The 15,219-nt window shown below is 44.5% G+C and overlaps 1 protein-coding gene across 2 annotated transcripts in view; it reads right to left on the bottom strand.

Annotated features, from left to right (window-relative positions):
• The window catches only part of SEC14L1 (SEC14 like lipid binding 1), a 97,293-nt gene that overhangs the window by 9,936 nt on the left and 72,138 nt on the right, over window positions 1-15,219 (bottom strand). For both annotated transcript variants that reach the window (XM_077459272.1, XM_077459273.1), the window contains exons 12-14: window positions 9,123-9,294; window positions 8,828-8,962; window positions 3,641-3,775 (exon numbers count right to left, since the gene is read on the bottom strand). In XM_077459272.1, coding sequence (XP_077315398.1) covers window positions 3,641-3,775; window positions 8,828-8,962; window positions 9,123-9,294 — 442 coding nt within the window. The remainder of the gene's footprint in view (window positions 1-3,640; window positions 3,776-8,827; window positions 8,963-9,122; window positions 9,295-15,219) is intronic.

Consider the following 15,219-nt stretch of genomic DNA (forward strand, 5'->3'; position numbering starts at 1 on the left):
TCATGATTAGCTGGAAATCATTCAAGGGTATTCCCTTTATTGCAGGGATACAGGGGGTAAAAGAAAGGGGGAGGGGAATGCCTATTTATCAAGAATAATGTACAAGTGAACGTGAGAGATTACATCAATTAAAGGGAGCTAGGGAGGAGGTGGAATCCTTATGGGTAGAGCCCCAAAGGGAGGACGCTAAGGGGAAAATAATACTAGGCCTCCTAATCTGAGTGAGGAAGGGGAGACAATATCACAATTTGGATTAGCAAAGATGGGAAGTGTTATCATAATGGGGGATTTTAATTATCCACACATAGACTGGGCGGAGGGAACCACGCAGTAAGGCTTGCCAGTTCCTAAATGTCTTGCAGAACAATTTCATAGGTCAGATGGTAGAGACCAACTAGAAACAAGGTGTTACTAGATTTACCAATTACAATACAGACCTGATGATGGATGTGGAAATACGGGGCAATTTAGGAAACATCGATCACAGGTCAATTGGCTTCAGTATAAATCATACAAATAGGAAACACAAGGGGAACACAAAGACACTGAATTTCAAAAGAGCCAACTTCCCTAAACTACAAACCTTGCTAGGTATATAAATTGCGATAAAATCTTAGAAACAAAGAACACGGAGGATAGATGGGTTTGCTTTAAGAGTATATTAAATAAGGGCACTAGCCAGTGCATCCCATTGGGAAATAAAAAAAAAAAAAAAAGGGGAACAAAAGTCCTGGATCTCTAATGTAAAAATGCATATAAAAGCAGAGATCGTCATCAGCATTCAGACTTTAAAAGAATGCAAAAAGATTTGTAAGAGTGCAGGTGCAATTAGGGCGGCTAAGATAAAACACGAAATACACATAGCGGAGGAGAGAAAAAAAAAATCCCCAAAAATCCTTTATGTAAACAGTAAAAAAGGGAGGACAGACCATATTGGCCCCATAAAGAATGAGGAAGGAAATCTGGTTACAAAAGATGGGGAGATGGCGAAGGTATTGAATTGATTCTTCTCAGTCTTAACAAGGGAATCAGGGGCTTCAGTAACCAAAACTGCAGTGTTTGTCCTCATGACACATCAGAGGAAGCACCCTCATGGCTAACAGAGGACAGAATTAGACTTGAGAAACTTAACATTAACCACTTGCAGACCAGCTGCCGCAGGCTCGGCTGCGCAAATCGGCGTCATGTTACGTTGGTTCTGCATTTGTCCACTAGGGGCACGTGCCCCCCCCTGCTTGCCCATAGAGCCGATGCGAGTGCCCGGCGGTTGTGATCACCGATGGGCTACCGTGATCGCTCGGGGCACAGGGAGAACCAGGATCAGTGTGTGTAAACGCACACTTTCCAGTTCTCTGAGGGGAGAAGTGACAGATTGTCTGTTCATACGGAATATGAACAGCGATCTCTCTCTTCCCCTACACAGTTTGCCCCCACTTCAGTTAGAACACACACTAGGGAACACATTAACCCCTTGATCACCCCCTAGTGTCAGTGACATTTTTAAAGTAATCAATGCATTTTTATAGCACTGATCGCTGCATAAATGCCAATGATCTCAAAAATGTGTCAAAATTGTCCCATGTGTCCGTCATGTTGCAGTCCTGATGAAAATCGCAGATTGCCGCCATTACTAGTAAAAAAAAAAAAAAAAAATTAATATAAAATGCCATAAAACTATCCCCTATTTTGTAGATGCTATAACTTTTGTGCAAACCAAACAATATAGCAAAAAATAATGCGTTTTTCCACAATTGTCACTCTTTATAGCGCAAAAAATAAAAACCACAGAGGTGATCAAATACCACCAAAGAAAGCTGTGGGAAAAAAAAGGACGTCAATTTTGTTTGGGTACAAAAGCATTTGACACAGTTCCCCATAAACTGTTAGTGTACAAAGTAAGGTCCATTGGCATGGACCATAGGGTGAGTACATGGATTAAAAACTGGCTACAAGGGTGGTGATAAATGGGGAATACTCGGAATGGTCAGGGGTGGGTAGTGGGTTCCCCCAGGGTTCTGTTCTGGGACTAATTATGTTTAATTTGTTCATAAACGACCTGGAGGATGGGGTAAACAGCTCAATCTCTGTATTTGTGGAAGACACTAAGCTAAGCAGGGCAATAACTTCTCCGCAGGATGTGGAAACCTTGCAAGAATTTCTGAACAAATTAATAAGGTGGGCAACTACATGGCAAATTAGGTTTAATGTAGAAACATGTAAACTAATGCATTTGGGTGGCAAAAATATGAATGCAATCTATTCACTAGGGCAGTGATGGCGAACCTTGGCACCCCAGATGTTTTGGAACTACATTTCCCATGATTCCCAAGCACTCTTCAATGTAGCTGAGCATCATGGGAAATGTAGTTCCAAAACATCTGGGGTGCCAAGGTTCGCCATCACTGCACTAGGGGGTGAACCTCTGGGGGAATCTAGGATTGAAAAGGACCTGGGGGTCCTAGTAGATGATAGGCTCGGCAATAGCATGCAATGCCAAGCTGTTGCTAACAAAGCAAACAGAAAAACAGAAATATTGGCATGCATTAAAAAAAAAAAAAAAGAGGATTAACTCCAGGGATAAAGTGATAATTCTCCCACTCTACAAGACCCTTGTCTGGCCGCACCTGGAGTATGATGTCCAGTTCTGGACACCAGTCCTCAGGAAGGATGTACTGGAAATGGAGAGAGTACAAAGGGCAACAAAGCTAATAAAGGGTCTGGAGGATATTTATGAAGAAAGGTTGCAAGCACTGAACTTATTCTCTCTGGAGAAGAGATGCTTGAAAGGGGATATGATTTCAAATACCACACTGGTGACGCCAAAATAGGGATAAAACCTTTTTGCACAAGGGAGTTTAAGACGACACGTGACCACTCACTAAAATAAGAAAAAAAGAGGCCTAACCTTAAACTGCGTAGAGGGTTATTTTACTGTAAGAGCGGCAAGGATGTGGAATTCCCTTCCACAGGCGGTGAAACCACAGGCGGTGGTTTCAGCAGGGGGCATCAATAGCACCTGAAGGACCGTAACATAAAGGGATACACAATATAATACTGACATATAATCACACACATAGGTTGAAAAAAGTCCAACCTATGTAACCCTAAACATACAGCCAGAGCTACAATGGAATGGTTTAGATCAGTGATGGCGAACCTTGGTACCCCAGATGTTTTGGCACTACATTTCACATGATGCTCAACTACACTGCATGAGTATCATGGGAAATGTAGTTCTAAAACATCTGGGGTGCCAAGGTTCGCCATCACTGGTTTAGATCAAAGCATATTTATGTGTTAGACTGGCCCAGTCAAAGTCCAGACCTAAATCCAATTGAGAATTTGTGGCAAAACGTGAAAATTGCTGTCCACAAATGCTCTCCATCCAATCTGACAGAGCTTGGGCTATTTTGCAAAGAATGGGAAAAAAGGTCACTCTCTAGATGTGCAAAGCTGGTAGAGACATACCCAAAAATAATTGCACCTGTAATTGCAGTAAAATTTGGTTCTAGAGACTAAAATACAAATGCATGGCACACTTTTTACATAAAATCCCAAATTGAGAAAATGGACAATTTCAAGGGGTATAAATACTTTTTCAAGGCACTGTATATTAGTAGAAAGCTTTCACTAATCATACCTCATGCGGGGCACCCTTAAACACGCTGGCTGACTGGTAGATGGTCTCGGTCCACAGTCTGATATCCTCACTTTCCAGTTCCTCTGGAGTCCGGTACAGAGCTTTGGGAACCATCCCACCCTCTGGAACCTCGCACTGAAACACAGTACACAAACCAATACATGTAAGGTTGCTGCAAAGTGCCATGTAATGACAGTATTCTAAGAGATGTTTTTTCTGCAGACACTTAACAAAAGACACCATTAACTACATTAAATACATACATTATATTAGCATGAAATACATACCCACTTCCAAATACTGTGTGTACACTTTTTCTCAATGATTTATTGGTTATACTACACACAACCAAACCATGTGTTAATGGTACAAAGTGATTTTGTAAATGATAAATGCACCCTTCAAATTCTACAATGTCCGATTCTATTTGTTTAAAATAAGGTAAAGCATCATTAACCACTTTACTACTGTCGAAAAAAGCCTGACTTGGTAGACTGAGGGCCCTTCTCGAGCCCAGCTTTAACCACTTGGGTACCGCGCTATTGCCGAATGACGGCATTAGCGCGGACCTAGATTTCCGGGACTACGTCTATTGACGTCGTCCCGGTTACGAGCGGCCTGCGCGCCCCCTGAGGGGCGCGCGCGGCGCGCTCTGTGATCGGCGAGTCCGTGAGACTCGCCTGATCACCGATCCGTGTAAGGGGTCGATCCCGACCCCTTATCACGTGATCAGCTGTCAGCCAATGACAGCTGATCATGTGATAGAACGGAGCCGGTAATCGGCTATTATTCCTCCTCGCGCTGACAGCGCGAGGAGAAAAAAAAAAAGCCGATCACCGGCGGCCGTGATCGGGACATCAGTCCCGATCACGGCCAGCAATGAAAGTCACCACATGCCACCTGCCAGTGCCCACCTGCCTCCCGCAGTGCCATCCTGAAGTTTAACAAAGTAAAAGTAAGTGCCCCCCGTCTGTGCCCATAATGCCCACAGTGCCACCCACAGTGCCACCCCACAGTGCCACCCACAGTGCCACCCAATCTGCCTCAAAGGTGCTGCACCCCAGTGCCGCCCATCAGTGCCCAGCAGTGCCGCCCATCAGTGCCCAGCAGTGCCGCCCATCAGTGCCCAGCAGTGCCACCTATCAGAGCCACCTATCAGTGCCCATCAGTCCCATCTATCTGTGGTACCTATCAGTGCCCATCCGTGCCACTTATCCGTGCCACCCATCCGTGCCATCTTATCTGTGCCCATCTTTGCCCATCAGTGCCGCCTTATCTGTGCCTATTAGTGCCGCCTTAACTATGCCTATCAGTGCCCACCAGTGCAGCCTATCAGTGCCCACCAATGCAGCCTATCAGTGCCCACCAATGCAGCCCATCAGTGCCCACCAATGCAGCCCATCAGTGCCCACCAATGCAGCCCATCAGTGCCCACCAATGCAGCCCATCAGTGCCCACCAATGCAGCCCATCAGTGCCCACCAATGCAGCCCATCAGTGCCCACCAATGCAGCCCATCAGTGCCCACCAATGCAGCCTATCAGTGCCGCCTTATCAGCGCACTTCAATGAAGGAGAAAAATGACCCGTTTGCAAAATTTTATAACAAACTATTAAAACATGATTTTTTTTTTTTTTTTTTGCATCTTTTTTTGTTTGTTTAGCAAAAAATAAAACTCCGAGCTGTAACTAAATACCACCAAAAGAAAGCTCTATTTGTGGGAAAAAAATGATAAAAATTTCATTTGGGTACAGTGTTGTATGCCCGCGCAATTGTCATTCAAAGTGCATCAGCGCTGAAAGCTGAAAATTGGTCTGGGACTGAGGGGGGTTTAAGTGCCCAGTAAGCAAGTGGTTAAAGCAGTGCTCTGCTTATTAGTTGTTCATGCACCAGGTGTGTGCGCCAATGCTGATGATTAAGCTCAGATCACTGGCAAATTGCTCAGCCAATCCGAGGGCATCTGGGCCTTTTGATGTGCTAAGCACAAATGTAAACACTACTATGGTTTACATTTGAAAGCCCAATTCTACATCTCACATTGGATGAAGAAAAATACAGTGAATGAAATAAGGGATTGCAGGCAGCAGACTCAAGGTGGGGGGGGGGGGGGGGGGGTGAATGAATGTCTCTACTCTGAGGGTGATCTGTACATCTTTTTCCCATGCTGTCTCTGACCTGTATATTAACACCTTAATCTCCCTAATCCAGCACATGACCCCTTTCACATCATCCCCCCTCTGTGTATGACCTGTACATGAATAATACATTGAAACAAATGCTCCAAGTTTTAACGTCCGCATTTTATATTTTCCTTTCCAAAACATGGTGGCAAAATTAGATCAGCTTGTGGTGTCTACTTTGCAAAAAAAGGGTCATTTTGGGGCATTTGTATTATTCTTGCATTTTTATTTGATTTATCTTCAAGTACCGTATATACTCGAGTATAGGCCGACCCGAATATAAGCCGAGGCCCCCAATTTACCCCCAAAAAAACTGGCAAACTTATTGACTCGTGTATAAGCCGAGGGTGAGACATGCCTGTCCATCCCTGTGTGTGTGTCCGTCCATCCCTGTGTGTCCGTCCATCCCTGTGTGTCCGTCCATCCCTGTGTGTCCGTCCATCCATCCCTGTGTGTGTGTGTGTCCATCCATCCATCCATCCCTGTGTGTGTGTGTCTCCATCCATCCATCCATCCATCCCTGTGTGTGTGTGTCTCCATCCATCCATCCATCCATCCCTGTGTGTGTGTGTGTCTCCATCCATCCATCCCTGTGTGTGTGTGTGTCTCCATCCATCCATCCATCCATCCCTGTGTGTGTCTCCATGTGTGTGTGTGTGTGTGTGTGTGTGTGTGTGTGTGTGTGTGTGTGTGTGTGTCCAGCCTACCTTTGTCCCGAGCCTCCGTCCCGTGCCTTGCCTCCTTGCCTCCGTCCCGTGCCGTGACTTGCCTCCTTGCATCCGTCCCGTGTCGTGCCGTGCCTTGCCGCCGCCGTCCCGTCCCGTCCCGTGCCGTGCCTTCCCTTGCCTCCGTCCCGTGCCCTCTTCGTCGGCGGCCATTGTAAATTTTAAAAGCAGCGCCGCCGCCTTCGCCTGTGATAGGCGGAACACTGAATTTCCCAGCAGCCTGTGTTCCGCCTATCACAGACGTCGTATCATCCTCGTCCGTAGTACGAGGATGATACGATGTCCGTGATAGGCGGAACACAGGCTGCTGGGAAATTCAGTGTTCCGCCTATCACAGGCGAAGGCGGAGCCGGAGGCGCGGCTTTTGAATAGAATGGCCGCTGTCTGTCTGCTCGACACGCTGATCGAGCGGGCAGACAGCGATGACTCGAGTATAAGCCGAGGGGGGCACTTTCAGCCTCAAAAAAGAGGCTGAAAATCTCGGCTTATACTCGAGTATATACGGTAGAATAAACAGTTTTTCAACAGATTTTTTTATTTTTATTATATAGTAAAAAATGAAAACGGTGGTTAGTAGAGCTGCATGATTAATCGTTATCGCAATTTTTTCCCCCTTGCGATCTTGACAAAGTATTTTCCGATTCCTTCTACGCAAAGAATTCTCTCTGCTATGCTGAAACCAACAGCTGTCAAAGAAAAAAACAAAACAAAAAAAACAAAACAAAAAAACAGGCAGTCTGCCAAGTATCACTACATTCTTTATCAGTAGCACCAATTATAAACATTCTAAAGATTTGTACTTTGGTGTGTAAATGAGGAACCTTTAACCACTTAACCAATAAACCTTTTTCTGTCTGACATTTGTTGGTTTCAAGTTAAAAAAAAATTTTTTTGCTAGAAAATTACTTAGAACCCCTAAACATTATATATATATTTTTAGTAGAGACCCTAGAGAATAAAATGATGGTTGTTGCAATATTTTATGTCACACTGTATTTGCTCAGCAGTCTTTCAAATGCATTTTTTTGTAAGAAATTACACTTTTATGAATAAAAAAATAAAATAATTCAGGAAAGTTAGCCCAATTCTTTTTTATAATGTGAAACATTTTACGCCGCGAGAAATGCGAGACACGTGATCTTTATTCTAAGCAAAAAAATCATGATTCTCTTTTTGAATCGTGCAGCTCTAGTGGTTATTAAATACCACCGAAAGAAAGCTAAAAAATTGTATAAAATTTGGGTATAGTGTTGCATGACTGTATAATTGTCGGTTAAACTATCACAGCACTGAAAAGTGCCCAAAACATTTGTTTCTGGTTTGATAGAGGGGAAGATTAAGACCTTCTGTGTTATGTTACCTCCAATGAAGATTTCTCCTTACGTCCTGATTCTAAATGAGGCCAGCAACAGCAGCCCTGTGTATTTCTCTCATTACATGTTAATTTTGCTACTCTTCTCACTTTGATTTCTCTCCTACTGGCAAACACTATGAATTCTTGGGGGATGATCATAAAGCTTGCCATACTCATTACAATCTGTTCAATCTTTGAATAACTTTCTTTAGATTATTTCAAAGCGAAAGACATACCTAAACTATTCAATTAACTAGTAGCCACTCAGGCAGGGCTCTGTAATAGATAGTTGTTGTCAGATTTAAAGATGATAGAACAGAATCGAACGTGTGTGGTGAGCTTAAAGTGATTGGATAACAAACATGTCACATGTACGTGCTCTGTGCAGTAGTTTTGTACAAAGCAGCCCCAATCCTCCTCTCCTCCATCAGTGCTTCTGGCTCCTTCCCCCTGCTGAGTGTCCCCATAGCAAGCCTTTTTCTATGGGGGCACTTGGGCATGCTAGCTCTCAAGCCCCACTTTGTATGTCCATTGACACACAGAGTGCATCTCAGCCCCACCCCCTCCTTGCTTATGTCTCTGAGCCAATGAGGAAAGAGAGCCTCTGCTCTCATGCACATCACTGGATCAAGATAAGGCTCATGTAAGTATAAGGGGGAGCTGCATGCAGAATGATTTTTTTCCTTAATGCAGAGAATGCATTAAGGTAAACACCTTCTGCCTTTAGAACCACTTTAAGTGTTTACTTGTTCTCTCTCTTGCCATCTATATGGGCACCACTATAATCTTGTTGGGAGTTCCAGGCATCTTGAGACATTTGCTTAGTGGGGTATATGGGCCAATTCTTCCCTACACTGATTATGGCAATTAAGCAGAAGGCATTTATACCAGAAGTCAGCTTTGGCCACATCCATTTTTAGGCTACTTACCAGGCATTCCCCACCAAGGAAATCTGGAATCACTTCTTTGTCAATGTAATCCACAAGTCCTCCTGGGCCTTGATAGTCATTACCAGCATAGATAAGGAACTTCTTCCTTGTGTTCTCATCAATAAAAGGACTGACCTGGAACATGCAAGAGTAAAAATTAAGATCAATATTCTTCAGTAAGCAAACTTTGTGTGTAACAAGTTTACAACCACTTTAAGGTATTTAATTTCTGTAGTGAGTATATGATGAAGATCTAAAAGGGAAAAAACAAAACAAAAAATAAATAAAAACATACCAATGTCCACAGAACAGGAAATACTCGAGGAGCCCGCAAGATCAACAGTCGCCCCAAAGTCTCTGGATAGTTTGCTTCCACCACTTCAATAATGCGCAATAAAGCCTTGACCCCTGGCCTCCACAAATGCCTCATATTGAGTCCTTCCAAATCCACAAGGCAGGTCCAGGAGCTGCAATTTACAGCAAAATAAATTGGATTGAACATAACTACTGAATAAATAATTATAATTCTGACGTTATAACAGTTGACTTTTTTATAATGCATCTGAGATCACCTGATCATGACCAAATTTAGCCATATAAGTGCCAGGTCAAATGCTCTAACGACTGGATAACTAGCACCTAAACCCATCTTCTACAGCTATAATGGATGCAACAGAATCATCTCTATGATGATCACATATGTCTGTAAAACCAAAAATGTTTTTCTGTAGTCTTGCTTTTTAGTTAATTGTACCTGCCAGTAGGAGACAGTACATCAACTTCCTCTCCTAGGGTCATAATGCAGGCTACTTGTCACCCTCGAATATGCTCGCTCCCGATATGGACTACCGGCTGATGTGTCAATTCCACCTTCAAGCTGAACGCTAGGAATTCAACAACTTTGTAAAAAGTCCAATGAGGTGCATTCCACTGTCTGGACTTACATCTAACCTGTTTAACTGTGCTCCAGGAAGATCATTTCTGCAACACTAACACGGGATGATTTGGTCTCAGTTCCTTCAAGTGTAGAGTCTATGCAGCCGCTATGCCCGCCTCTGCCCTTCTCCTGCCTGTTCACAGAAGCCTTTGTATTATATGAACTCATTCACAAAATACAAAGGCTTCTGTGAATGGGCAGCAGAGGGGAGGGGTAGGCATAGCTGCTCTGTGTGCCTCTCCTTGCACAATCCCTGAGCGTATTCCCCAGGCATACAAAAACTTGTCAGATGTAAAGAATAGAGATAAGTCCAGGAGGTGGAATGCACTTTTTACAAAGTTGCAGACATGCATGCCTGCACTCTATGGTACAAAAGGACCATGGTTTCACGTGGAGCTGGATACAGTCTAATGGGCAACCATGGCTAGGACTATGAGCTTTTATTCTTTATTCACTTTATATGAATGGAAAACATTTTAAACAAGTTTAACATTTAATAGATTAAAGTCTTCTCTTATACCCCAAAAATTTTATAAAATTTGGATTTTTAAAACAGCTTACCTGTAAATTACTTTTCTTTGAAGTAGATCACGGGACACAGAGCCATAGTAGTTACTATGTGGGTTATAGGCCACCTTCATGTGATGGACACTGGCATGTCCTAAGACAAAAAGTCCACCCTCTATATAACCCCTCCTACTACTGGGAGCACCTCAGTTTTATAGCAAAGCAATACACGTGTATACCAAAAGAAGGGTGGGATCTCTGTGTCCCGTGATGTACTTCAAAAGAAAAGGATTTTACAGGTAAGCCGTTTTAAAAATCCTATTTCCTTATCATACATCACGGGACACAGAGCCATAGTAGTTACTATGTGGGGTGTCCCAGAGCAATGCCAACTGAAGGGAGGGAGACAACAAGAGTAGGGCACTAAGAGACTAGAGGACTTATACTGCAGCCTGCAGTACACTGCGCCCAAAGGCAATATCCTCATGACCTTTTACATCTTATTGGTAGAATCTGGTAAATGTATGGACTGAAGACCAAGTTGCGGCCTTGCAGATTTGAGCCATGGAGGCTTGGTGATGCACTGCCCAGGAAGCACTAACCGCCCTGGTGGAGTGCACGTTAATATCAAAAGGTGGAATTTTCATCTTTAAACCATAAGCTTGAACAATCACTTGACGAATCTATTTAGAAATAGTAGACTTCAATGCTGCCTGTCCTCTTTTAAGACCTTCTGGCAACACAAACAAAACATCTGTTTTACGAATCTGAGCGGTCACCTTCAAATAGACCTTGGCTGCTCACCACATCAAGAGAAGTTGGTGACCTTTCTTCCACAGAAGGAGGTTCTTGAAAAAAAATGAAGGTAGAACAATATCCTGGTTTAAATGAAGGTCCCGAGGTTTCAGAGGAGATCTAACCAGAGGATTAATCCGCATTACCCCATGAATAAAGCTACAAACCAGAGAGAGTGCAAAGCAAGTGGTCATTGAAAAAACACAGATAAGGCTGACACCTGGCCTTTGATAGTACTCAAGGCTAGCTTCATTTCTAATCCCATCTGTAGAAATTCAAGGATACTAACTAACTATGACATATTTCCTGGGGTGCCAACCCCTGGATTCACACCAGGAGACATATGCCTTCCAGACTCTATAATATATGACTCTGGAGGCCGGCTTCCTAGCATTAATCAAAGTAGATACTACTGAACCTGACAGCCCACAGTCTTTCAGAATGTGGGACTCAATAGCCAAACAGTTAAATTTAGCATTTGTAAGGTAGGATGGAATACCGAACCTTGAGAGAGAAGGGTGGTGGGTAGGGTCTACAGGTCCCCTACTGCCAACTTTATGATCTCTGCATACCAAGATCTCCTAGGCCACAAGGATCACCTCCTTCCCTTCCTGCTTGATCCTGCGAAGAAGGTGCGGAAGCAGTAGAACAGGAGGGAACACATAGATCAGTGAAAGCTGATCCCACAGAAAAACGAAGGCATCTGTTCCGCATGCCAGTGGATCCTTTGTCCTTGGCACAAATTTGTCGATCTTTCTGTTGAACCTGGACGCAAACAGATCCACGTCCGGAATTCCCCATCTTTGACATATTGACAGAAAGATGTCGGGGTGAAGAGACCATTCTCCTGGGAACAACTGTTGGCGACTCAAATAGTCCGCCTGCCAATTCTCTTGGATTGGGCCCTGACCGGACAATTCCGTAATCTGAGTGTCCAGGGCCAGGCATGCTGCCTGAATCTCTAGAATATTGATGGGCAAGGTCATTTCTGTTCTGGACCATATTCCTTGGACTGATGCTTCTTCCAGGACCACTCCCAAGCCCAGAAGGCTGGCATCCGTTGTCACCACCTTCCAAGTAACTGGTAGGAAGGACTTCCCTTTCTGAAGATTCTTGGATATCAACCACTGAGGCTTTGATGCACTTTGGGGGGGAGGGGATAAACGCATCGGGAAGTCTAGAGCTTGGATCTTTTTGTTCCAAGTTGACAGGATACTGTTTTGCAGCAGTCTCAATTGAAACTGCGCATAAGGAACGGCCTCGAATGAAGCTACCATCTTTCGCAAAAATCTCATGCAAAGTCTATTAGGATTCTTCTTTGCTTTGACCACCTGAATCAGTTCCCTTATGGAACTAACCTTTGCCTGGGGTAAGAACACCCTCTTCTAAACTGTATCTATTATGATCAGGGCCCAAGTACTGCTATCTCCTTGATGGTTTTAAAGGAAGATTTCTCCATGTTGAGAATCCAACCTAGGTATTCCAGGTAGCTGAGCGTGGTGACCAAACTATGGTTTAGGCGGGCTACCAACTGATCTATCAAGAGTAGATTGTCTAAATAAGCCAGAATCGTTATCTCCCGAGCCCTTAATCTGGCTAAAGGGAGGCCAGAACCTATCTTTCTTTGCATAGATCTTTCTGGTGAGCGGGGAAATTAGTTACATGCAGATAAGCATCCTTGATGTCGAATGATGCTAGCAGTTCTCCACCTTGTAGAATGGAGACCACTGATCAGATTAATTCTATGCGAAAAGAGCGGATATTCAAAAATCGATTTAATCTTTGAGATCTAAAATGGGTCTGACAACCCCGTTTGGTTTTGGTACCGTGAAAAGGTTTGAATAAAACTCTAACCCTCGCTCTACCATGGGGACCACTGATATCACTTTTTGAGACAAGAGATGATCCAAAGCCAGAAAGACTTATTTTTTCCTGGGTCTCTGGGAACTTTTGATTTGAGAAAACAAGGAGACGGGAACTCTCAGAACTCTAGTCGATAACCTCGAGATATAGAGTTAGCCACCCATTTGTCTCAACACTGTTCCTGCCAGACCCTTGAGAACTGCAGAAGCCTTCGCCCCACTTGAGTGAGCAGGAGCGCCCCTTCATAAGGAAGTTTTGGTATTTTGTTTAGCGGGCTTTCTCTCCCAGGGCCTCTTTTAGCCCTGGGGTTGACACAGAGGTTTACCTCTTGAACTTGACTTGGCTCCCACTCAGAATACATCCCCGATGGATCAATCCAACCAGCCAAAACACTTTCAGGGGAGGATGCCATTGTCTTAGAAATGTTTTTAGGCTTCCTAGTGGCTGTAGAAGTCTTTCTAGAGCCCTTTTTTTAGGCGCTTTTACCCCCCTCCCCCTTTGGGACCATAGCCCAATGGACAAAGCAGAGGTACTACCAGAAGGAACGCATCCACTACTTGAGCAATAGTCTAGCCCTGCTATTAAAGCTCAGCCTGATGCAATAGTAAATGTGTCAAAAGGAATGCCTGTGTCACCAAACCTCTTTCATGCCCCTCGTGTCCCTCTGCAGCTTGTAGCAGCATCAATGATGCTTTTAAAAACACACTTTCCCACGCTGGACGTTGGACGCCAACGCCATGCTAAGCTCCGCCCCCTCCATCGCTTATGACCCCCCTTCTCTCTTTTTAAAAAGAGCTTCCCTGCGTTTGCCATGATCCTATGGGATCGCTCTTGTGAGGGGGAAAAAAGGTGGAGGGAGCCTGGAAGCCGCCAAGTACAGCAGCGTGCCATTCGTTTTCTTTTCCTCCTATCGCTTCTTCTTTGTGAAGAGGGGGGAAAATACCACAGGTGGGGGCATCTACTGGGGAGGAAACCCCCCCCCCCCCCCCGACTTACCGGAGGTCTGCTGCTGGCTGGAGGAAAGGAAACTGATGTTCTGGACAACAACGTGAGCTCTCTGAGGAAGCGTGAAAAGGTCTGTGCTCAATACAGCCCCCAGTCGTGACATATAGGCATGACAATATTCACTAATTAAAGGAGACATTCGTAAGAAAATTTAAAATATTTCTTAGAAAACGCCTCTTACCTTTCCCGCTGTAGTTTTTTTTTGTGGTAAAACCAACACACTCAAGCTTCGCCCTTCACGGTGGGTTCCGTTAAACATTCAGGAGCTGGGGACCCCTCGGGGAAACCCACAATCTTGGCCCTGTAATAGCACCACCGCCAGTAAAACTTTATGGCTTCAATACCAAAAGTACTGGATTCCGGGGTCCAGTTCTCTAATAAGAGAAGCTTTTACAGGCAAAACCTTGTTTCTTCAAATACGAGGTCCGGGTACCATTCAATTTGGCCAAAAAGACTCTTTGAATGGATCTGGCTGCATGGCTAGCCCCAGCAAGGATTTCTCCAGTGGAGCTCAGCACAGCATAGCACATCTTCACTCGTGACCAACACCTTAGACACTGGTGAAAAACCTGAGGTACTCCCAGTAGTGGGAGGGGTTATATAGAGAGTGGACATTTTGTCTCAGGGCATACCAGTGTCCATCACCTGAAGGTGGCCTATAACCCACATAGTAACTAGGTGGCACAGTGGGTAGCATTCTCACCAAGTAAAAAAGGTCGCTGGTTCGAATCCCAACCACGACACTACCTGCCTAGAGTTTGCATGTTCTCCCTGTGCCTGCATGGGTTTCCTCTGGGTACTCCGGTTTCCTCCCACACACCAAAGACATGCTGGTAGGTTAATTGGCTTCTGTCCAAAATTGGCCCTGGTATATGGGTGTGAGTTGGGGACCTTGGATTTTGGGCTCGAGGTTAGGGACCAATGCGAGTGTGTGATGTATGTGTGGAGCGCTGTGTAAATTGATGGTGCTATATGGGTACCTTAGATAAAATAATAATAATAGATGGGCATCTTAATGAGGCACAATGCACAGGGATAGGGAAAATTGTAGACATGCACCCACACTCACTCAGGATGGACTGGTGTCTTTATTCAACCTTACCAACTATGTAACTATGGCTCTGTGTCCCGTGATGTATGATAAGAAATTTTGTCTAGGTGGACAGACTCGCAGGATACTCTGGAAGCCAATTGAGAACAATGAGGGGGGGCGGGGGCACACATGTTGGATGGCCTTACCCTGGGGGGGGGGGGGGGGGGGATCTTGGGGACATTTGGTTCAGCT

This window comes from Lithobates pipiens, unplaced genomic scaffold, assembly GCF_037356315.1.
Source record: "Lithobates pipiens isolate NorthernLeopardFrog02 unplaced genomic scaffold, aLitPip1_a1.2 Scaffold_28, whole genome shotgun sequence".
In the NCBI taxonomy this organism is placed as follows: domain Eukaryota; kingdom Metazoa; phylum Chordata; class Amphibia; order Anura; family Ranidae; genus Lithobates; species Lithobates pipiens.